The 24624-nt window shown below is 37.3% G+C and overlaps 3 protein-coding genes, 2 non-coding genes and 1 pseudogene across 6 annotated transcripts; 4 read left to right on the top strand and 2 right to left on the bottom strand.

Moving 5' to 3' along the window:
- The first annotated feature begins 664 nt into the window (after positions 1-664).
- LOC101311708 (polyadenylate-binding protein RBP45-like) lies at positions 665-2220 on the top strand. The gene is made up of 5 exons (XM_004307934.1): positions 665-769; positions 837-1119; positions 1374-1567; positions 1645-1754; positions 2145-2220. The coding sequence occupies exons 1-4, from the start codon at positions 665-667 to the stop codon at positions 1690-1692; spliced, it is 630 nt and encodes a 209-aa protein (XP_004307982.1). The 3' UTR covers positions 1693-1754; positions 2145-2220.
- Positions 2221-2478: 258 nt separating this feature from the next.
- LOC101290709 lies at positions 2479-4444 on the bottom strand (annotated as a pseudogene).
- A 3818-nt stretch (positions 4445-8262) lies between these two features.
- LOC101312003 lies at positions 8263-10662 on the top strand. 2 transcript variants are annotated; one of them, XR_185311.1, is made up of 4 exons: positions 8263-8375; positions 8453-8585; positions 8756-8862; positions 9422-10662. It is a non-coding gene; the product is annotated as an uncharacterized LOC101312003 (transcript). The 2 variants fall into 2 exon arrangements; XR_185310.1 differs by having other exon boundaries at positions 8468-8585.
- Positions 10663-11533: 871 nt separating this feature from the next.
- Positions 11534-14539, top strand: LOC101312290. Its single transcript, XM_004307935.1, has 5 exons — positions 11534-11685; positions 11748-12072; positions 12398-12591; positions 12673-13516; positions 14483-14539. Exons 1-5 carry the CDS (start codon positions 11581-11583, stop codon positions 14524-14526), a joined length of 1512 nt encoding a protein of 503 aa, XP_004307983.1. The 5' UTR covers positions 11534-11580; the 3' UTR covers positions 14527-14539.
- A 355-nt stretch (positions 14540-14894) lies between these two features.
- LOC101291001 (O-acyltransferase WSD1-like) lies at positions 14895-17993 on the bottom strand. Its single transcript, XM_004309087.1, has 7 exons — positions 17781-17993; positions 16868-17452; positions 16458-16524; positions 15962-16071; positions 15611-15820; positions 15407-15544; positions 14895-15295 (listed from the first exon to the last, which is right to left on the bottom strand). Exons 1-7 carry the CDS (start codon positions 17991-17993, stop codon positions 15110-15112), a joined length of 1509 nt encoding a protein of 502 aa, XP_004309135.1. The 3' UTR covers positions 14895-15109.
- A 424-nt stretch (positions 17994-18417) lies between these two features.
- Positions 18418-18490, top strand: TRNAA-CGC. The gene has a single exon. It is a non-coding gene; the product is annotated as a tRNA-Ala (tRNA).
- Positions 18491-24624: the final 6134 nt, after the last annotated feature.

Below are 24624 nucleotides of genomic sequence, written 5' to 3' on the forward strand. Positions count from 1 at the left end.
TGTGCACCTTGTCTGTAACAGAATATTTGGATCAATATTTATCTTTCTAGACGAACCAACAACGGGCCACTCAAGTTGTATTTTCTTTACCAGCATATTAGATGTTGTTAAGATAAATATTCCTTTTTGTGGGTATATTGAATTCTGCTGTTCTATCATTCTGTATGGAAAATTGGAACATTGAAAGATATGGACAAGGCACATGAATCAATTATGTGTTTAGGAAAGCCGATCATGCTTTTAGAAACTTTGTTAGTCGGTAATGTCTGTCTGCACTGTGATTGTATTTTGAAGTTATTGTTGTGCATGTCTCAATGTTAAGGTCTGACAGTGTATTTAAAATAGAAAACTAGAGAAGTTCATTAGAACCTAAGCTGCATGTAATGGACAATGCCTACATTGAGTTATGATAATTAGAAATGGAAAGAAATTAGGCTTATGGAAATACCTCCATAGATTTCTATCAATTGATCTTGTAAAGATTACCTAAAGGAGGGTTTTGGGGGAAGAGGCCGACGAACAAAACGATGATCTCTACTGAAATAATTGGGCTCTGTATCTAATAATGGGCTATGGGTCAGGGCAAATCTGGAACTGGGCTCCGGTCCAACCCAAGACATGACAAAACAAAACCCTAATCGGAGATCTTGCAAGTCCTCGAGCCATGTCGTATCCTGAGGAGAATGAGATTCGCTCCATACGGGTCGACGGATTGCCGCCGACGAACGATGCGATTTATCTCTTCAGCTGCTTCCATGACAACGCCAAGGTATCTCTCTATTTATATATTTATTTGAGGAAAAATCATTGAAACTGAACCTTGGAATTCTCTCTAGGTTTTGGCTGCAACGGTTTTGCGTAACTGGCTAACACAAGTGCCGCTAGATTATGGTTTTGTGGAGTTTGCTTCTCGGAGAGATGCTGAGTTTGTCTTGGAATCCTACAATGGTGAGCGGATGCCCAACTTGAGTCATGAGAGGAGATTCTGCCTCAGCTGGGACACTGATGGTTCCGGTACTAGGTGGCGCTGGGATTATTTTTACCAAGGTTGCTCTTTCTTTGGTTATAATGATATTGGTAAAGATCTGGATGCCTATACAGTGATCAAGGAGCTGCAATGTATGTATTCTAGCCTTGTATTTCGTTCACTCTTAAATCATAATGTTTTATAATTATATACTTAGGTTCATGTCTATCCTTTACACTATAATTTGCTTTCAAGCAGCCATGAATATTGTATGTCGAGTTTTCTAGTGTGTGCATGTGTTTCTGAGTATGTGCTAAATTAGAACTGTTTTATTAAGCATGTGTTTCGAGTGTTCTATGCTTAATAACTGCCTACACCAGTGCTTACGTGCTCTTATCTTGTGCAGCTGCCTGCCCAAATACGTGTGGAGATTCAGGGGACACAGAAAACCAGCTAGATCATGCAAAGTCGAATGGTTTAAGTCCTGATGGCTATTTGGAAACGGATGTTGACAAGCGTTTGAAGCTTACGGACATGCCTCTCACTCATCCAAACATGTATCAACAAGGATGTTCCGGCCCTAGTCTTACAAACCAACAGGTTGTTTATTCAGACCTTTCATCCTCCTTGGCTCTTTTCATTGATGCATGTTAACAGCCTTTTCTCTGTTGATTCAGAACCAACCAGACCCGATGCAGTGGAATGGTGCTTGTGGTGCTGCATAGGAAATACCGACTTGACCGGTGTCCTTGTGGTCTAACTCAATCCATCCATGATCCATATATTGGTAATTCCTCCTCCTCTTTATCTTCCGTAGGTATTAAAGTTTAGAGGGAGTGCTGGTCAAACCAATAATTACACTTGTTAATGTTAAACATGGTTGGTCCTTATTGCTTTCTTTGCATTTGGTTTGTACATTGTTCACTATAAACTAAAGAACAGAAAGTTCCGTTGTAGTTTGATTGATCACCCCCACCCCATTTTTATCAAGAGAAATAAGCTATTTTACACTATGAGCAGTCGATCTGTGCATTCAATGTAGAAGTAAGTAGGCGTCACAGAAGCCTTTATGCATTCCATCCATGGATTTGAAATATTTAGATTCAGATTACGACTTAGAATGCATGGTGATCGATATCATTTATGTCTTGTAACTGTTGTTTTGATCCATTTGCAGGTATTGTGGTCTGGCAGATGAGAATCACAGGTTGGGACTTCTGAGAGTGTCCTTGTGAAATAGGAAAGTTGAATGGAGATCATTTATCAATGCAATGGACGTGCTTATAAGAACTTAGGTAGTCGGTTATGTCTGTTTGTGAGTTTGGGGAACTGGAATTGGTGCACTGTGATTGTGTTTTGAAATTATTATTGTGCATGTAGAATCAATTAATTTGTCTGTTTTGCGATTCTGATGAGGTCTGACAGTTTACTTAAAATATAAGTTAATTAGAACCTAAAATACATGCCTACATAGAACTATACTTCAGGCAGGAAAAAAAAAATGTTCGACTCTAGTGGACTCCCAAATTAGAGCTACACACAAAAATGTTGAGCCCCTTTTCGACAACAGCATCGTGGATGAGTTTGAGTGACTCTTCTAAATCATCCAACAACTTTTCAGGATCAGGAATCACATTGGGGTCAACAACTAAGCTCACCAAAATGCAGCAACAATTTTTAGCGAAAGTTGAGAGAACAAAATGATGAAACCTTTTTTATCAATTGGTTTAAAATCAGTACCAGAAGTATAAACGAAAATAGAGAACCTACATGGGGGTGGCCGTAAACATTAGGAGCAGTAATAGCTAATTTCTTCAAGGGGACCAATCAAGTTTGTGAAGGCTAGTGTCGAGTTACAAAGAACTCTGTGTGCTACTGCTCTTGCTCCCTGTAAGACCATACGTACCAGAGCATGAAGCAGCTGTAACTGTGTAACTCAATATGAATTATGATTTTGTACCTTGGCTTCAATCAGTTTGGTTAAAACATTGGCACGTAAGTATGTGCAAAATGCTTCAAGCGAGTGCTTTTTTCGATCAACATGCGACTTGGCTCCACGAACATAATCCAAAGGGTCATCTTGTAGAGCAATGGTGAAGGGGACAAGGACATATCCAATCCTATTGCCCCACTTTGTCTTGGATTTCTTAGCCATCATATCAGCCAGATCCTGTTATATATGTGTAATTAGAGAACATTGGAGAAAAGTCATTTGTATAAATATTTACAGAAACGCTGACTAAATTATAAGCATAAGCTTGAGGGTTGAGGAATGCTAGCTAGCTAGGTATATATTTGATTACCTGGATCCCAGCAGCTGATCGTAAATTAACGAGAATATTTTCTCTAAGCCAGATGCTTTTTGGAAGATTGTTTCCCTTCTTCTTTGCTTCCTCATCTTTCTCATTTTCACCTGCTGCAAAACACAGAAATGTGCTATTATGTACTGGTGAGTATTTTGAGGTTTTGACAAATTTTTTCTCTGGTATCAGTGAATATGATAATATGTATGAGGAAATGGAAAATGATCATTAGAAGCTATAGTTCAACTTAAATGATAAGATGAATAGATAAATCTGTGTTATGGTTCTAGAAGTTGTACTACCCGATTTGAATAGTAGATCATACAGAAAGATACTATGGGAGGTCTGGTAATATGTAAACAGAAACTAAATATGAGTCCTATCAGATGTTTGAGGCAATCCCCATCAGTACATGGCTCCTAAACCACATACTTTTATCAGTTTATGACGCCATGACCAAATGTTATGGTTTAAACTACTTCTGAAGTTGAAATCATGCTTAAATCAACCCATAACTTCTTAATTTGTTAATATGTATATGAGCATATAGAGTAGAATCAGTTTAAAGCTGGTATGTTGTTCATTTCAGCCAAAATGTTCTTGACAACTACTTAATTTGCATGTATATCAGTCATTATGAATTTGAATCGCAGTCAGAGATATATACTGAATACTAAAACTATAAGGATGTCTGGTTGACATACCATGTTCATAGCATTCTTTACTTGCTTGATGTGATCCAAACTAACCGTTCGATGCAAGAAGCGCTTGGCAGTAAGCTCAACACCAGCCATTAATAGGAGTCTTTGTATCTTTCAAAAACAGAATAGTGGCAACAAACAGCACAAGATCAACAAAAGTGTTCCCCATCAATGTTACTGCTGACCAAATAGAACCACCAGAACACGCTCGAATCACTTGAAGAACTACCCTCATGTTTCCTCTGGTTTGGACTAGGCAAAGCATCCGGGTCAGATGTTTTTCTGGTACAAGCTAGTAGAAGTGACATGAGGGATGCACCATCCCCCATCGAGTGGTGAATCCGAATCACTGCAACGGCTTCTGCATCAGAGGTTTTGAGGACATGGACTTCCCATATTGGCTCGGAAAGGTCAAGAGGGCTTGTGGTAAGGTGGGAAATGTAGTCTCTAACAAACTGGTCAGCATCCACCATAACATTGGCATCTAAGGGGAAATAATTGAGGGTCTTTCATAGCTGAATATAGAAAAAAAAAAAAAAAACTAGTCTACAGTGTTTTTGCTTAAAGTGCTACTGCCTGCCATGCCTAAGGCGACCCTGCCGGCCACTCATCCATCCTGTCTGCGCATGTTGAAGTTCGATTGGTTTTTGTTCTGTGTTAAATTTAATGTCTGCTTCAATCATCAAGATGTAAACTTGACGCACTACTCTTGGAAACAGTTTGTAATGCTTCTACCTTATCTGCCAAACTGAACGAATGTTCTATTTTGTTAGGTTCCACATCTGATAAATATGTTTTGACTATAAAATCTATAACCTCCTTTATGATAATATTATTATCTTTTGCAAGTTTGGCAACATATTTACTAGTCTTTTCCAGTTCATCTTGGTATATGTCATACTCTTTTTTGTTATATCTGCGTATAGTTTCATTCAAATGTTGTAGGACATCCTTTTAGTAGTGGATAAACTCTTTGCCGTCCTTAGATTAGTAATGTTTATAATTATCGTACACTTCTTTAAAGAATTTGGTTGTTTGTACCCCTCTTGTATGACCTCATCTAAAATGTTTCTATGGTCAGTCGTGGTATCTTCTAAATAAGGTCATCACATATTGCTCTTTGTGTAATCTCAACATACGCATTGTACACTAGGATCCCTTTCTCTTCTGATGTTAGTAACGAAAGATGATAGTAAATTATAATTTTCTAAGTATCATGCTTCGTTATTAACACCAGAAGAGAAATCTCCGATGGCTTTTTCCGGTCAGCCTTAGGTAAATCCACACACTCATTTACGTTATCAACTATTTCTCATGCAAAAATACAAACCAAAAACCACCACCACCATCACCAACCCCAAGACCACCAAGCTAACCCCAAAAACCACCACCAAAATTCTAGAACTGGCCCAAAACAGGATCGGGCATCTTTTTATTCATACCCACAAGCCGAGAGCTGCTCCGCTTTCGCCGGAATCGCTCTCCGGCAAAAACCCAAACTGTCCTGGACCTTTGCTGCCGAAATCCTTCACGATTGCAACCCTCGATTGAACACCACAGAGAAAGACGATCTAACCCAATAACACCCCCTCCAGCCATCACCATGAAGTTTAAAGGGAAATTGTATGTGATTACTTGATTATTGCACCTTACTGCAACTTTTGGACCTTTGAACTTTCAGTTGAAGTTCTTCTTTGAATACACAAACCATAGGTGGCGCATCCTATCAAAATTTGTTTTGATTTTTGTTTAGAAAAAAGAAAGATTAAAGTAAAGGGGGAGCTAAAGTAAAATTAGAAAATAATGTATTTTATTACTATAAATACATATTATTAACTATGGTTAGTGTGGTTAAACAAAAAAAACATGTGTCATTCATTTAGAAAGACGAGGACGAGGGTGGGGAGCAAATTTGCATCCCCTTTTTAGGCTAGTCTTCTTGGATACAAAGTTGTACTAGGTAAAGAGGCTAATATTATATAAAGGGGTTTATTCTCTTTTTAAGAGCGTCGTGTTTATAATGCCCTATAGGGTGATTTTTCAAGTTCCCAACTTTTCTCAGAGATGGGTAATTAAGGTTTACTTTTATTTTTCAAAAAATATATGGTCACAATAAAAATAGAAGGTTCAATCGATTGATAGGTAGGAGGTCGATCCAACGATACAAATAAATACTCGTCTTACCTAATTAATTAACTTTTTCTATTGAAGGGTCAGAGAGAAATTATCTTCTCAAATAAAATAAAAAGGTCAAAGAGCAATATATGAAACGGTTTTAGTGTTGGTTCAAAAATTTATTACGAAGGTTTTTTTTATAAAAAATTGTAATGGAGTTGCGTAGTTATTGCAATCCGGCCATTGATTCAGTCTCTTGAGTCTCGTCCTTGATTGACAGTCGTAATCTTGTAGAAATAGAGAAGATTAATAGTACTCATATGCCTTTTATTTGTTAGGAGATAAATGCTCAAAATATGTAGCTACATATGACCCAAAATAGCTTATTTTTTCTTTCATACAAAATGGCACGAATATTTTTTTTTGAACTTAAAAGACAATTTTGTCATTAGAATCAAGTAGAGGGTACAATACGAATCGATCCGCTGCTATGCACATAAAGGACAAGCAAAATCACCTGATTCGTATGAATGTTGTATCTTCATTACAAATTTCGACTCACAAGGAGCCTATAATCTAATGAAAATAGATCATAGGCAATTGTTTCTAACTAAATTAGAGCAAAGAACAAGAAAATAAAGCTCCCTCATGTGAAAAGCATGTACCAAGAGCAATTGTTCCGCAATAAACAAATAACTGAAATAAATGCAGAAAGGGAAATAGAAAAAGACTTCAAAAAACCTCCTTGCCCTTCAAGCTAGGGCTCTGGGGCGCTGCAGGTGGAGGGGTGATGATGGGAGGCTTCTCTTCCTCTTGCATCTTCTTCTTATCCTTTTTATTCGTGAACCAACAGGGCGTCTTCTCTTCTTCTTGAAAGGAGCAAAGCCACGATCTGAGAGATTGACAACCTTCAAGTTGGTCAAGGCTAGAAAGGGCAGCGAAGGATCTGATAACCTCATCAATGGACAAAGTTTTGGTCGTTAACGATGCTTGGCAAGGGTTTTGAAAATCCAAAAAGGATGCCAAGTCGAGTGATGCAGCAAATGATCTCGTGACCTCGTCAATGGAAAAGGTATGAGATCCCATAGTAGAGTTCGACATAGAGGTCTTCGAACAGGAGGGGGAGGAGGAGGAGACGCCAAGAAAGGCCATAGTAGGGTTTCCTCTAAGAGAGGACATCAATAAGGATGCATATGAGTTTTTGGAGGCTTTCTCTTAAAAAAATAAACAAAGTAGCACGAATATAAGTTATCTTTCTGTTAAAAAAATAAACAAAGTGGCACGAATTACATGACATGGCTAAAGAAATGATCAAAAACTTCTCTCCCCCCTTTCTGATTAATTAAAAAAAAAAAAAAAAAACCTTAGACTTTTCTCTAACTTTAAAGTTTAAACAACTGAGATCCCTGAAGCCGCCCATATTGGCAAACCGAAATTCTCCATGTACACCGTATGACATGAATATGAGTGAAAAAACTTAGTTAGCTTGGTTTTTTGAGACGACCGATTTATATTCATTGTTGTTTAGTATCGAACATGCAAACGAACAGACTTTTCAAAAATTATTTTTATTTTTACTGATTACATTTTCTTTTTTAAGAAGAGATGTTTTTTTATTTTTTATTTACTGATTACATAAGATTCATAAATTTACTGATTACCTTTCTAGAAAAAGAAGAGGTTGAAGTTACTGATTACATAAGACTATGAATCTTTCAATATTTTTTGTTGTTGAACTTATGAATCTCATCTTTCAATATATGAAGTACTGAGTATTTAAAAAAGGAATTTCAATATATCACCAATTATTTATAACTATAGGAAAGGCCGGAAGGGGGCTTAATTTAGCATTTTGGTTGCTTTCGTCTAGTCATTGGAAAGGCAAATGCATCGTTTTCGCTCCATTTGTATACAAGATAGCGGGGGAAACGGGAGTAATGTTAAATGGGTTTAAATGTTTAATATCAAATAAATACTCGGGCATTGTGACTAATGCTAAAATGGAATTAACTTTTGTAGGTCTCTATTACTGTATATGCATGGACTTCCTGCGTAGGTTTTGAGGTCTTTATACCGATGAATCAGTATTACCCGTTACATCACAAATGGAGGAGGTATTTACTACTGTCAATTAATATTAACCTACTATAAATTAGACCAAGTCCGGGAACGCAGTGAGAAAAGGAACGACAACAGCGCAGTTCCTCATATGATAAGAAGAAAGTGGAACCAGCGGTTTCTGATACACAAGATCTTATCTCGTCGTGTGTATGAGATTTGCGAAAACAAGTAATTTATCTCCTTTGTTGGTTTTAATTTCTATGTTCATCAAGCAATCTTTTGTCCAGGTCTGATCCTTATCTCAGGTTTATGTGAGACAGTCGGGAACAACAGGGAGAGGGAAGATTAGTTTCTCAGATAAAAAGGAGATCTCAGATAAAAAGGAGAGAGATGGATTAGTTTCTCAGTTAAACAGGAGAGAGAAGGACTAGGTTTGAGGTGAGTTCTTTGTTTGTTTATTTTGTTTTATCTGTTCATCAACTGATCTCTTGTTGGGTGTGGTTTCTCTATGAGACATGAATCCTTAACCCTTTTGATTTTGATTTCTATGCTCACCAAACAATCTCTTGTCCATGTCTGATTGTATTTGACTTGTTTTCTAATCTCAGGTTATGTGACAAGGAGATTAGTTTCTAGCTCAGATAAAAAGGAAAGGGATGAATTAGTGTCTCAAATAAAAAAGAGATGCGAGTAGTTCATATTCAGTAGGTTTGAGGTGAGAACTTTCTTTTGTTTGTGTTGATGCATCTGTTCATCAACAGATCTCTTGTTGAGGTGTGGTTTCTTGTCAATTCATGTTTTGTAGGTTACATCATAGTTTTCTGAAAAATCTCTTGTTTCTTTTATCCTTTTAATTTTAGCGTTCAGATTGAATTTATTTTTCCTTCCTGATTTCATTTCAAGTATATGAAAGAGTTTTAATAGAATCCCCAATTTTATTTTTATTTTTAGCTATTCATATCATGATTGTTTCTTTGACTGGGAACTGTCTTTTTATTTCTTATTTCTGTTTGTTCCATGCTGAACTCCACTATGCCAAAACTGGAATAAATGTTCTGCTAAAGGCTCCTCAAGGAGGAAAAATTGATGTTTTTGGTTTCACATAACTTTTATTGTCTAAGACTGAATATGATCTAAAACTTGGGAAAATTATAAACTCAAAATATAGAGGTAGAGAGCATCCTGATTTCCAGAATGAAACGCCGAGAGGCTAGCAATAACTGTCCTTGTGTCTTTCACCATAACATTGGGAAATAATTGAGGGTCTTTCGTAGCTGAATACAGGGGAAACAAATAAAACTGTACAGAGTTTCTGCTTAAAGTGCTACTTCCTGCCCCCTGCTGGCCACGCCCAAATCCACCCTGCTGGCCACGCCCAAATCCACCCTGCTGTGCTTGCTGAAGTTTGATTGGTTTCTCTTCTGTGTTAAATTCAAGGCCTGCTTCAATCATGAAGATATAAACTTGACGCATTATTCCTGAAAACAGTTTTTCTAATGCTTTTACCTTCTCTGCGAAACTTAATAAAGGTACTATTTTCATGGGTTCCACACCTGATAAGTATGTGTTGACCAAAAAATCTATTGTCTCCTGGAAGGTAATTCTGTTTTTTTCTGCAATTTCAGCTACATATTTATATGCCTCTTTCACGTCATATTGGTATCTATCATACTCTCTCTTATTGTACCTGCGGATAGTCTCATTCAAATGCTGCAGGACATCTTTATAGTAGTGGAGGAACCCCTTCCCGTCCTTGGTGTAGTAATGCTTGTAATCATCATAGACTTGTTTGAAGAACTTGGCCGCTTGTACCCCCTCTTGTATGGCCTCATCTAAAATGGTTTCTATGGCCAGTCGTGGTATCCTCTGAATAAGGCCATTCCATATTCCTCTGTGGGTTGTAGCTCTTTGTGTGATCTCAACGTACACATTATACACTAGGATTCCTTTCTCCTCTGGTGTTAATAACGAAGGATGATAATACAATTTTCTAAGTTTGTTCCTGCATGAATGAGAAATAAAACCAATATGTTATGCTGAACAACCAATATTTGTTTATGTTTTTTGTCAAGTTATGCAACACTTCAAATAAAAAAGATTACTTACACATCGTTTTCTACTCTTGCTAGCAGGTTAAGAAAATGATTGAAGTCTCCCGGATAGCAGTGTTCCTTTGGATGAAGCTTTTCGGCCAATCGGAATAGGCATGCTGGGTACATTTCTAAAGTCTGGTATGCTTCATGGGTTCTGTCTGCAATCTGCTTTATTTTATACCTTCCTCCGATGTTGTCAATGTCTAGTTTGCCTGAACAGTCTCCTTTTCTCATCCTATTGACGCAGTGGAAAATAAGATCCCTGTCAAGGCAGATTGATAAGTTATTACCATATTATTATGTATATAGTTTTGATTTGTAATGTAGCAGATTGATAAGTTAGCAGACCAGTAATAAGGTAGCAGATTGATCAGTTGATACCATATCATATATACTTTCAAATCAATTGGTAAATGATCAAGATATATCTATGCAAAGAAAGACATGCAGTCAACAGATGCAACTTTTCACATATGCATACACGATTAAATTGCTTTTCTAATAATAGAATTTTAAGAAAAAATGATTAATTGACCCCTTGCAATTTACAGGACATGGAAGAATCAATTTCTACATCTGATACTATAGAATTATTTGATCTGCTGCTAGCCTGCTATGTACAAGTTCTATGCTAACAATTATAACAAGTACTAGTTGTTTGATGTCTTATTCATTGCTAAAGACTTGATGTTTCATTGTTCTTGTTGTAAACGGTTATGATCAACTACTGTCTACAACGTACGATGACAAAGTTATGGTATTTAGATGAAAAACTGAATACTGTATTGTTTTTATTATTTGAAGACATATGAAAGCTGGAGATTACAGACAGACATGTATTGTTTTTTTTACCTCTTTAGCTTTTGTGGCCTTTCAAGTGGTACCAAGTAAGGAACCCAATTCCCAATTGGCTCTCACTCTTGATTGGTAGTGGTATATCATTTTCATGCAAGGTAATTGGTTTATGCAATCCAAAATCAAAATGACATAATCATACAAATCCTTTTTATGTATTATACTGTGGTGTAAAGGCTTTCATACAAAGGAGGCATAGTAAGGATCAATTCTAGACTTGCAACAGTCTCCATCAAGCAGAAGAATGCAACGTTAACTCTACAATACACCTGCCAAACTCCAAAAGGAAGAGAGGAAAACCTACAAAGTTTGATCTCTTTTGGGTTGATACAAGTCTGGATCTTAGTGGATCAGGGCCAATCTGGAATTGGGCTCCGGCCCAACCCAAGATAGGACAGAGGAATATATATACCTAAAATGGGATGCTAGATTGTGTTTGTGAACTAAACAAAACCCTACTCGGAGATCTTGCAAGTCCTCGAGCCATGTCGTATCCTCAGGAGAATGATCTTCGCTCCATACGGGTCGACGGCTTGCCGCCGAAGATGGATGAGATCTACCTCTTCAGCTGTTTCCATGACAACGCAGAGGTATCTCTCTATTTATATATTTATTTCTGAGGTTTTGGAAAAATTATTGAAATTCTCTGTAGGTTTTGGCTGCAACGGTTTTGCGTAATCGGCGATCAGGAGTGCCGCTAGATTATGGTTTCGTGGAGTTTGCTTCTCACAGCGATGCTGAATTTGTCTTGGATTTCTACAATGGTGAGCGCATGCCCAACTTCATTCATGAGAGATTCTGCCTCAGCTGGGACACCGATGGTTCCGGTACATTCTGGCGCTTGGATTCTACCTACCGAGATTGCTCTTTCTTTGGTTATGATGAAAAAGACAATATCAAGGATGCCAAGTCAGTGATTGAGCTCTACAAGGACTCCATAACTTCTGCTCTTAATAGAAAGCGAGCTTATTTGCAATGTATGTATTCTAGACTTCTCACTGCATACATATATCAACTTGTATTTCATTCTCTATTAATGTTTTAAAATTATACACTTATGTTCATGTGCATCCTTTACATTACAAGTAGCCATGTTTGGAAAGCTACTCAGGTTGGGGAAATGTTATTTAGTGTTGCATGCAAAACTGTATAACGATTCAATTGTTTGAGTTGAGATGTACCGTTTTTATTTTAAAACTATGTCGAGTGCTCTAGTGTGTGCATATATGTGTTTCTGAGTATGTGCATATGTAATCTTAATAACTGCCTTCACTAGCGTTTACGTGCTCTCATGTTGTGCAGCTGCCTGCCCAAATACGTGTGGAGATTCAGGGGACACAGAAAACCAGCTAGATCATGCAAAGTCGAATGGTTTAAGTCCTGCTGGCTATATGGAAACGGATGTTGACAAGCGTTTGAAGCTTACGGACATGCCTCTCACTCATCCTAACATGTATCAACAAGGATGTTCCGGCCCTAATCTTACAAACCAACAGGTTGTTTTTTCAGACCTTTTATATATCCTCCTTGGCTCTTTTCATTGATACATGTTAACAGCCTTTTCTTTGTTGATTCAGAACCAACCAGACCCGATGCAGTGGGATGGTGGTTGTGGTGCTGGATATGTTAATGACCAAGTTCCTAAGGGAGCTCTGGAAATGGTTTCCTCGATGAAGGAGGAGAAGGAGCTGTATCTTGGTTTCGAAGAAGTCAACTATCGAAGAAGTTGTTACGTCTTCCGCACCATCAAACTGTCTGAGTTATTGGTTTGCTCTTGTAACTTCAATATGGATGCTCGTGAAATTACCGGGTGCGTCAATTGTGCCCCCAAAACCAAACAGAAATCGCAGTTGCGCCAGCGGGCTTGGCTCTTCACCGGGGAGAAAGTCCCGGAAAGCTGCGGCAGCAAAGAGGTGAAAATCCCAACGCGTATGGGTTCCTGTGCCTACGGCTCCCGAATCATCTTCGCCGGTGGCTTGGTTCCCCGACCAGATGAGGAAACAACAATGACGGCAGCCCATGTGCCTTGTGGAGATGTGTATAGTTTTGAGCCGGAGTCTAGTGTGTGGAAAAGGCTTGATTGGAGTATCCCGAAGGCGAAACCAGAGCCCTTGCTTTTTGAGGTGAACGGAAATCTCTATTGTCTTGCCGGTGCTCCTCATGAACCCTCTTTCGAGGTATACGATAGCAGTTCTCGTGAATGTTTGTTTCTGCCGCATCCTCCAGATAGCATTCCGGAACTAGGCAATTGGCATGGTTTTGTACATTACAGGTCTTTTAATAGATTGGCTTGTGCTATTGTTGGATCCAAGATCTTGATCTCGAGCATGGGGAACGTGCCAGCCTATTACATTCCCATTATCTGCTTCGACGTGAATGACAAGAAACAGAAATGGAGAATGATGACTTCCTTGTTCGATGGTAAGCCTTTTCCTTTCGATGGCAGGGCATTAGTCTTGGACTTGGATGATGGTACACATGATAAGGTCATGTTCTCTTTTCGTAATGAGGGTGAGATATCTGTCTCTCGATTAGTAGTGGATGATGATGGCGATATAAGCATCTCTTACGAAGGATGGTTGGGGATTTTTCGCTTGCTCTGTACCTTCGTGTGTAAACATTCTCCACCGTCATACACCTTTGTCGATCTTGGAGATAAAACTGTTGCCTTTGTTGTGTGTGCAAACATGTTTTCTGGGGTAAAGGCTCTTGGGAAGGTGCGTGTTGTTGTCATAGTCATTTGCTATGATGTGTTGGGCTCAAAAAGAATCACAAGTGAGATCCTGGCCACTCGCATCTTTGAGTACAATTGTCATTCCTCGGGCGTCATGTATACTAAGTTTACCAGTGGCTTTGTGCTCTAACTCAATCCATCCATTTGTAATTCCTCCTCTTTCTCTTTAAGTTATACTGAATCTAGCTAGCTATTGCCCATATTGAAGAAGTTGTGCACTAGTCGTGACGATCATGTGCGGCAACCATATTGATTTCCTCCGATCAAAAGACAGCATGATTGAGATGCACATTGCACTCAGCTGATTTATTTATTATTTATTTTTGTTTCTAACAAAAAAAATTACTGTTCTGCCTATTTTGAGTTTGGAAAGACCTATTGCTTTCTTTGCGTTTGGTTTGCACATTGTTCACTATAAACTAAAGAACACAAAGTTCCATTGCAGTTTGATTGATAACCCCACCCCATTTTTATCAAGAGAAATATGCTATTTTACACCATGAGCAGTCTGTGCATTCAAGGTAGTTGTAAGTAGAGACGTCACAGAAGTAGTAAGTAGGCTTTGAAATATTCTGATTCAGATGACAATTTACAATGCATGGCGATGGCAATATCATTTATACGTTGTAACTTCTGTTTTGATTCATTTGCAGGTATTATGTTGTGGCAGAGGAGAATCACAGGCTGCGACTTGTGAGAGCGTCCTTGTGAGATGGAAATAAGTTGAATGGAGGTCATTTTTCAATGCCATGGAAATCTGTTCCTTGTACTTTTATCTTGATCTTCAGGATTTGGTTTGTAAATTTGCGGTGTTGGTGTGTACCTTGCCTCTAACAGGATATTTGGATCAATATTTATCTTTCTAGACGAACCAACAACGGGCCACTCAAGTTGTGTTTTCTTTACCAGCATTTTAGATGTTAAGATAAATATCTTTTTTGTAGGTATATTGAATTCTGCTGTTCTGTCATTCTCTATGGAAAATTGGAACATTGGAAGTGGACAAGGCACATGAATCAATTCTGTGTTTAGAAAAGCCAGAATGACTGTCTGCACTGTGATTGTATTTTGAAGTTATTATTGTGCATGTCTTAATGTTGGTAGAATCAATTAATCTGTCTGTTTTGTGATTCTGATGAGGTCTGACAATCTACTTAAAATAGAAGTCAACTAGGGAAGTTAATTAGAACCTAGACTACATGTAATCGACAATGCCTACATAGAACTATACTTCAGGCAGAAAAATAATGTTCGACATCTAGTGGACTCCTAAATTGGAGCTAAACACAGCTGCGTCTTCCTTCTTTGGCAATGTTGAGCCCCTTTTCGACAACAGCATCGTGGATGAGTTGGAGTGACTCTTCTAAATCATCCAACAACTTTTCAGGATCGGGAATCACATTGGGGTCAACAGCTAAGCTAATAGTCATTTTATCAACATAGCTTTGAAAATGTATATGCAATGCCTGCACCAAAATGCAGCAACAATTTTGATAAAGAGAACAAAATGATGAAACCTTGTTTGTCACATGGTTTAAAATCAGTACCAGAAGTATAAACGAAAAGAGAGAACCTACATGGGGGTGGCCGTAAACATTAGGAGCAATGTAGGTAACTGGATGTCCGTAATAGCTAATTTCTTCAAGGGGACCAATCAAGTTTGTGAAGGCTAGTGTCGAGTTACAAAGAACTCTGTGTGCTACTGCTCCTGCTCCCTGTAAGACCATACAAGCATGAAGCAGCTGTAACTGTATAACTCAATATGAATTATGATTTTGTACCTTGGCTCCAATCAGTTTGGTTAAAACATTGGCACATAAGTATGTGCAAAATGCTTCAAGCGAGTGCTTTTTTCGATCAAGATGCGACTTGGCTCCACGAACATAATCCAAAGGGTCATCTTGTAGAGCAATGATGAAGGGGACAAGGACGTATCCAATCCTATTGCCCCACTTTGTCTTGGATTTCTTAGCCATCATATCAGCCAGATCCTGTTATATACTTGTATATGTGTAATTAGAGAACATTGGAGAAAAGTCATTTGTATAAATATTTACAGAAACGCTGACTAAATTATAAGCATAAGCTTGAGGGTTGAGGAATGCTAGCTAGCTAGGTATATATTTGATTACCTGGATCCCAGCAGCTGATCGTAAATTAACGAGAATATTTGCTCTGAGCCGGATGCTTTTTGGAAGATTGTTTCCCTTCTTCTTTGCTCCCTCATCTTTCTCATTTTCACCTGCTGCAAAACACAGAAATGTGTTATTAGATAATGGTGAGTATTTTGAGGTTTTGATAAATTTTTTCTCAGGTATCAGTGAATATGAAAATGTGTATGAGGAAGTGAAAAAGGATCAGTAGAAGCTATAGTTCAACTTAAATGATAAGATGATCATAAATCTGTGTTATGGTTCTAGAAGTTATACTACCAGATTTGAATAGTAGATCATACATATTGGAAATTTCAAGTGACTAAACTGCTTTTAGAAGTTGGGAGTTGGAAATTTCTCTGAAGCCTCCAAGGTGTTATCCAAGTGAAAAGAAAGAGGAAATACGGTACTGGTTACTAAGCTAGTAGTAACAGAACACAGATATAATCTTCAGAGTTAGGCCAAGAGATCTTACCATATTTGTAGTTCAAATATTGCGATAGACCCGCTTGTGTCACTCCCAATACAACATCGTTGATGGTCTGGTAATATGTACACAGAAACTAAATATGAGTCCCAATCCCCATCATTACATGGCTCCAAAAAACCACACATACTTTTATGATGGCCTGACCAATTGTTATGGATTAAATTACTTCTGAAGTGGAAATCATGCTTAGATCAACCCATAACTTCTTAATTTGTTAAGACTTATATGAGCATATAAAGTAGAGAGTCAGCTAAACGCTGGTATGTTGTTCATTTTCAACCAAAATGTTCTTGACAACTACTTAATTTGCATGTATATCGTGATTATGAAATTGACTCACAGTCAGAGATATATATACGGAATACTAAGACTATAAGGATGACTGATTGACATACCATGTTCATAGCATTCTTTACTTGCTTGATGTGATCCAAACTAACCGTTCGATGCAAGAAGCGCTTGGCAGTAAGCTCAACACCAGGTGGACCTTTAATAGGAGTCTTTGTATCTTTCAAAAACAGAATAGTGGCAACAAACAGCACAAGATCAACAAAAGTGTTCCCTATCAATGTTACTGCTGACCAAATAGCCAATAACAACCACCAGAACACACTCAAATCACTTGAAGAACTACCCTGATGTTTCCTCTGGTTTGGAACACTAGGCAAAGCGTCCGGGTCAGATGTTTTTCTGGTACAAGCTAGTAGAAGTGACATGAGGGATGCACCATCCCCCATCGAGTGGTGAATTCGAATCACTACAACGGCTTCTGCATCAGAGGTTTTGACATTGACGATATGGACTTCCCATAGTGGCTTGGAAAGGTCAAGAGGGCTTGTGGTAAGGTGGGAAATGTAGTCTCTAACAAACTTGTCAGCATCCTCCATATCTGAATCCATGTTTGGAACAATAACATGATCCTCCATATTTACTGAAACTTGTATCCATCTCTTCTTACCACATAAGTTTCTGTCCTTCACCTACTATCAAAAATTTATCGAAGTCATAAGAGAGAGAAGCAGTTCATGTTCCAAATTATAGATTGTACTTTTGATTCCAATCTGAAAAAGTGTTCTGCACCTTACACCTACATATTGTTCTTTTTGAGAAAATATATAGCTCTACCTATGATTCTACTAAAAAATAGAAATGCAAAGCTTCAATGCATGTTCCGCAGACTATATATTGTACTTCTTTACATGTTAATTTCAAAGGGCATAAACTAAGAACATATATATATGCATATAACAATGAAGAAAAGAAGCATTTGATCAGAAAAGAAATAGGAATAGAATTATTCTATTATACCATTATGCTAGAGAACCGAGGATGCATAGGCAAGTGTTCCTTCAAGCCGGCGCTGAATACTTGAGGATTGATCCAGGTGCTGCAGCCCATTCTCACAACAATGTAACAGCTGAACTTTGGCGAGTGAAACAGACGCCCTGTTGGGCTTAGACTTGGCCGCGGATCTTCCATCTCTGCCTCAAAGTTGAGTAGCAAGCTACTTGTGTTCTCCATCTGGGTATTTTCTTGTCTTTGTATCCATGGTGATGCTTCAATATGTGGGGATTCTGGGGAAGTGTGAGCTTGGATTAATATTTAAAGCTTGGGTCAGAGAGTACTGATGGGGTTTGAAGTTTGAACCAAGTGAAGGTAGTGATTCAACTAGAAAAGGTTATGTACCGGACTAGCTTGGTTTCCTGATCGGGAAAGTTCTAACTGTTCTATGAAGACTGGAATAACAGAATCTAAATGGGAGTTGGGAACTGTTTCATTTTCTGGTAGAGATCGTCTTTGATCGAAGACAACAAAAGTGCATTGACTTGTAGACGTGATAATAATGGGCCATGAAACTAAGCCCAAGAAGGAAGAACCTAAATTGCATAATAACAACCAGTATTATTTGGTTAAGTTAACTTTAGCCATTAGCTTATCATCGATTGGGGGTGTAGCTCATATGGTAGAGCGCTCGCTTCGCATGCGAGAGGCACGGGGTTCGATTCCCCGCACCTCCATTCTTTTCTACACAAGTTTTGCTGCTCTCTTTTTTTTNTTTTTTTCCCCCCCCCCCACTCTTTTCGGTTTTTCCCTCTCTTTTTTTGGTCAAAGGTTTTTCCCTCTCACCATCGACATTTCTACATAAGTTTTTGCTGTTTTTTTCTCCCCCACTTTTCGGATTTTCCCTCTCACCGTCGAGATTTGGTTATGTTTCTTGGGGTTCGGCTGCTATACATACATATGTGTATGACATACATCAAACCGTGAACCGTCTGATCATTTAACAATTTAAAATTTAAGACGATCTGACGGTTCACGGCTTGATGTATGCTATACATATAAGATCTGACGGTTCACGGCTTGATGTATGCTATACACATATGTATAGTAGAAAAGTCTATGTTCTTGTTAATATATCATTTAATTAAATTAAGGGAAAGAAATTACATAATAATATGCATCCACAGGGGGTTGGTTTGTAGGATTTGTATAGAGCTATAGTTTGGATGTCACTCTTTCAATGTGGTCCAAAGTCCAAATTGAGTGCATGAACCTAGCTAGCTATAGCTATATGAACAAGAGGCCTCTTTCCATCCATCTTTATATCTCATTTTTATATCACATTGGTAATTATGGGTAATTTAGCAGAAACGACGATGACATTCTCTAAAGGACAATCGTAACATATCTACGTGCTAGCTTGTTTTGTACCTATATGTATATTTATATATGTACAATAACGGATCACTGTCAATCATCAACTCATTAGTGTTATAGCTAGCGTTATATATAGTTGTGGAGTTGTCATTTACTATGGTACCATCCCCCGTTTTTCTCACAAAACGTCAAGTTAGTTTGATGCCGTGTCTAATCAAAATCCATGGTAATTAGCTACACAGATACAGTAAGATGCATATGTTGCAATAATCTCGGTGACAATATTCACACTATTGTATTTTCTATTTTGTTTAATCTTGGTGACAATATTCATACTATTAGTGTATTTTGTCTAATTTGGTTGGAAAGCTAAATAAACCTCTAGATATAGAGATTAATTATCCTTGATCATATATACCATGGGAAAAGCAAATGTTGGGTAGAAGTGGTTTTCATCACTTTCCTCTTGTGGGAGAGAGTTTATATGTGACACGTACCGACATATTTGATTGAACAAAGTAGACGTGGGACTGTGGTTTTTGTTTGAAACTGTGAATCGATGGTGATGTTAATTGGTTTCAAAGGGCATGAGCTTTTGACCCTCCGGTGTCATGTTTGTTCCTTGTGCGATGTAATGATATTATGAGCTGAATCCAGCACTTTAGTTAGGTCTGTAACTGAGTCTTGCAAAGAAAAGAAAAGAAAAGGTCTCTTCTATCTGGACTTCTCTTGTCTTCGGATCGATCAACAACTTGAAGTATAAAGAAACAAAATAGCAAATTTAAGTCATGCATGCATGTCATGTATTAACTGATTAACATTTCTTTTTTATATTTATGGAAAAAAAAAAAATTCACATTCTAGATTAATGAATATGATAATGACCTTTGCTCTTTTCATATTTGATGGATGTTATATTCTAGTCATTGATGATATATATGATGATTATAACCGGTGGTGATCGAGTGTTTTAGTGACCACTGAGCTAGCTAGCTGACATCCATCTCATATGTATATATGCACACACAAATTTCTATTAAGAGCGAAGCTTCGATTTTTCTTGACGTAGATTTTCTAAAAATAGGAATGCTAGTGTTTGATTGCAATATATGTAATTTATAGATATACAACTGGTGATATTGTTCCGTTGTTTTCGTTTGAGAAGCATGTGGACAACTCCAAAGACTAAGGCCATGTAACCGTGTCTTGCCCAAAAGCATTGATATTCATGTATCATAAAGCTTGATTTATGTCTCACTCCTAATGTCTTTGGCTCATATTGCTTCCTCCTTCTAACCTTGTCGATTTCTAGCTAGTATTTATAATGGACTACTTCTATATGATAGAAGAAAAATCTATATGATTGAGGTCTCTCGATTTAGTTTTCGGGGTATGGAATTCTAAGAGGGTAATTATAACATGGGATATTTAGGTATATAAGTGGCGAATTTTTGCATCTTATGGAAAAGGGTGCTAGTGTATCATTATGGGTTGCTTAGAAAAGCAAAATATCATTCTTATTATTGTGTGGTTCTAAGAGTTAAATAAAGATTGCAAAAGTGTATTATGGAGATTTGCTGCAAAACAATTCAACAAATCATGTGATTAGCAAGATGGCATTTGGCATTGTGCTCCCTACCATCAGGGAACTAAGCACATGCATGTTTATCATTTCTGCAATCAATTCTCTGTTAGCTAGTTAGGTATTTAACTTGTCGATCAATCAATTCCTATGTATAAGATCCACCACTCTCATTTCTATTACCAATTAAAAGAGTCAACTCCTCGTCCTCGTATTTCCTATAATTAATGGACGGCAACCATATACATTTGCGATAACTTAACTTAGTCAGTGATAACTTAACTTAGTCGGTAATCAAGGGTTTAGGTTTTATATCCCTTATTTGTATTTGACAGTTTCATTAATGAAAATTTGAGGGCAGCCGCATCAGCCCTTTGTTTCAAAAAAAAATTTGTCAGTAAAAATTTACTTTTGTCACGTATTTTACCCTAGGTTTTGAACAGACTGAAACTTTTAGAGTATATTTAGAGTTACTTGACATGAAATGATATAAAATACGAGTTCTCATTGAATTTTTACTTCGTCGTTTCGATCTTTATATTCGTATATATGACAAATACATTATGTATACAGTGTGATTGGAAGTCGTATTTTCTAAATTAGGTGATAATTGTCCAAAAAAAAAAAAAAACTAGCTAGCTTCTCACATATACAATCGATCACATTGAGTAGTCAGTAGTTGATGTTCTTATTCCTGTCCGATTTTATATGCCCTGCTTATCTCTTGATAAGTCATAACCATATTATTCTAAATCAAGAAAGATCCCTTTTCTCAAGAGAATGATCTTTGGGTTAAAGTGTAGAGTGAAAAATATCTTTCGACTTGATCCCACGATATGTCTCTAGCTGCATTAACAAGCTAACCTAAGCCTTGACATTCCTTCACTGATCGAGTTTATGTCGACCCACTAAGTTTGATCGTAATTGTAACCGTAACCGTAACCATAGACCATAAAAAAAAAGATGGATTAAGAAGTAGGTGAATCACTGGTTTCCGATGGAGCTAGAAAGCTGAACCAAATACTACCATAAACAGATGAACCATCATAGTAGTAGTTACTTCGATTCAGTAGAGCAGTGATGGAGGCAAAGAAATCAAAATTGCATCACCCTAGCTAACTTTAGTTTTGGGTGGGTTGGTTGTGGGTGGTGTCGTTGTATTCTTACGCTGTCGTTTCGTTAATTTTTCACTCATCTTATCATTACACGCAGAGGTTAATTTTGATTTAATTAACAGCAACATATAAGTTAATTACTCATTTGCAGCAAGAAAAAAAAAGAAGAACAAAGTTCATCTCGATCATATTCGAAGTCTCACTACTACGACCTACTACGACTACTGTTCCCTCTTACACAGAAAATTAGTCAAATCCATGACACTCATGCACGACTTTACGTACTCCATGGCCTATTTATAATTCTATTCTGTCGGTGAATTCTGGATGGGTGGCCATCTTTTTCTGTTTGACAACTATGGGACTCGTATCAAAAATTAGCAATTAAAAATCTACTTAGCCTCGATCATTCCTCATCAGAATCTATCACAATTTATATCCAATCTAAATAGTCAATGATTGGCTACTAATTTAGATTGTTAAATCTATATACGGACATTTTATTAATCTCGTTATGTAATCAAGATCAAGTTGGTCGATTTATATTCATGAACGTACGTTAGGCAATTGTTGGTAACATAGTTTAGTCTGTCTTTACAACTTGTTACGCCACACATTACATTACGCGATACTCATTTCTTACAAAGTTACGTCGTTAAATATTATTAGAGTTCGATTCCTTTCCTAAAAATAGACATATAGTTATATATCTACTAAACTAGCCGGGTCCAAAGGGTATATCACATCTGATTCTCAACGGGAACCATATATCTTCTTGCTCTTTTGTTTTACTAAAGAGTGGACATTATTCTCAAGAATTAATCAAAATCGAATATCACTTTTTGCAAGACCTTTTGGTAGTAAGGGTTTTCCCTTCATCATCGGGTAATCGATCCCCTTTCATGTCCCTTTTTCCTTTTGTATATAAATTGTATGCCCAAATTGTATATATGCATCTTTCTTTTCACAAGCTCACCACGTTAAGGATTCTATTTGTAGATTAGATTATAGAGCACTTCATTTCTTTTTTTTTATGTGTTCAAAATGTTGTGCTCCACTTTTAAGTTTTGGGGTTCACGTGTAATTCTTTTCCCCAAAATTCTTGAGCTTTTTGATCCATAGTGTTCTCTCGAGTGTCAGTAATTCGAACCATTCATATTCATATTGTAATTAAGCATCATCATGAATAAAAAAGAAATCATTGTAAATATCATGAAATGAGTAGAAAATGAGTGAATACCGACATCTATATCTATGTAAGACTGATGATGGGCTTCCTTGTTAGAGAATCTGGCTCTTACCTATCTCGGCAAAGTCCTGAATATATTTGTTCTAGAAATGTGTCTTAGCTATCATTGATCTAAGATCTTAAAGCTAGCTTTCGGTAGTACTCTCTAGGATGATGCAGTGGTATTTTCTCTATCATTATGTTGAGACTAACATGCAGTTGCGTCGGGTCACCAACTTACCATTGATATTAAACACCTCGATTGCAGTACTCGAGTATGGTACTTTGTACAACAAAATATATACGAGTAATTCACAAGCTAGTAAAATGATCGACTTCACGTACTAACTAGGCCTACTACGTACTTTGTTCATATTAATAAATACATGCTACGAAATGAGGGGACCTTGACCAAACTTTGCTTGCTGCTATTGTTAATGAGCTAGACTACTATATCTCTATGTGGATAAATTTTTGTCATCATCCATTTGGTTGGATTAATTGATGAAAACTATATTAAGCTAATGAAAGTGACTAAAATAATAGAATCACCGATTAAGTAAAAATGTTAGGGAGTGTGAGAAGCAGTGCAGCACATTGACACTTAGCTTAAGAGCTAAGAGAATCAAACTCATGCACGCACTGGTATTTCAACTTTAACTAATATTCTGATGTCACCCTTATTTTCCTTTCTAGAACATGATCTCCCGGCCCTTTATTGTTTCAAGTGTTAGAAAAATGAGTAACTAACTGCGATGTTGCAATTAATGGTTTAGTGTATATTACATCATAAGTTTCTAATTTTTATGAAAAAACAATGTATATTCTTATTATTCTATCGTATTTGAAAGTATCGTAAAATTTAGGTGTCATCCAATTTATTCGTTTGCGCGTAAATTGAACTAGAAAACCGATGAGATTCAAAGATATGTGTACTTGAAGGAGCAAGTGTAGGAAACTACCATCATAGTCCGATTTCAAATTACGTCCTATTATTTAGCAACACTCGTGATCTTTGTAGTGTTAGTGACAATGTCGTAAATAACAGCAGAACCAAACTAGAGACAGCAAAGGTTTTCTTCTTAACCTTGTCTGGAGAAAATCTCCATACATATATACATACATACATCTCCTCTTCGATTCAGTAGTTTCCAAAAATTAGAAAGGAGAAATTAGAGAGCTAGTGAGATAAGAAAAGGAAGAAATTAATACAAAGAGGAAAGCTGTTTAGGATCGATCTCTGTGGTCTATGACTCGGTGGGAGCTCATCAGCTGAGATAGAGAGAGAGAGGAAGTAGTAGTAGCCAGCTAATGCTGAAGACACAGACCTCACAACAACCTCTTCTTTTATTCTCTCACTATCGTCCCCACTCCACGCTCCTCTCTCTTTCTCTCTCGATCAACACCATCGCCATATATACTCCACCGTAATATTTATATATGCACACACTCACAGACTCACAGTATTAATCTATCCACCCTCTTCATCATCGTCTTCTTCTTCAATCCTGAATTATTTATACGCAACATATATAAATACACAGCACCCCACTCTATCTTCAACCTCAA

Source organism: Fragaria vesca, linkage group LG7 (genome assembly GCF_000184155.1).
Source record: "Fragaria vesca subsp. vesca linkage group LG7, FraVesHawaii_1.0, whole genome shotgun sequence".
In the NCBI taxonomy this organism is placed as follows: domain Eukaryota; kingdom Viridiplantae; phylum Streptophyta; class Magnoliopsida; order Rosales; family Rosaceae; genus Fragaria; species Fragaria vesca.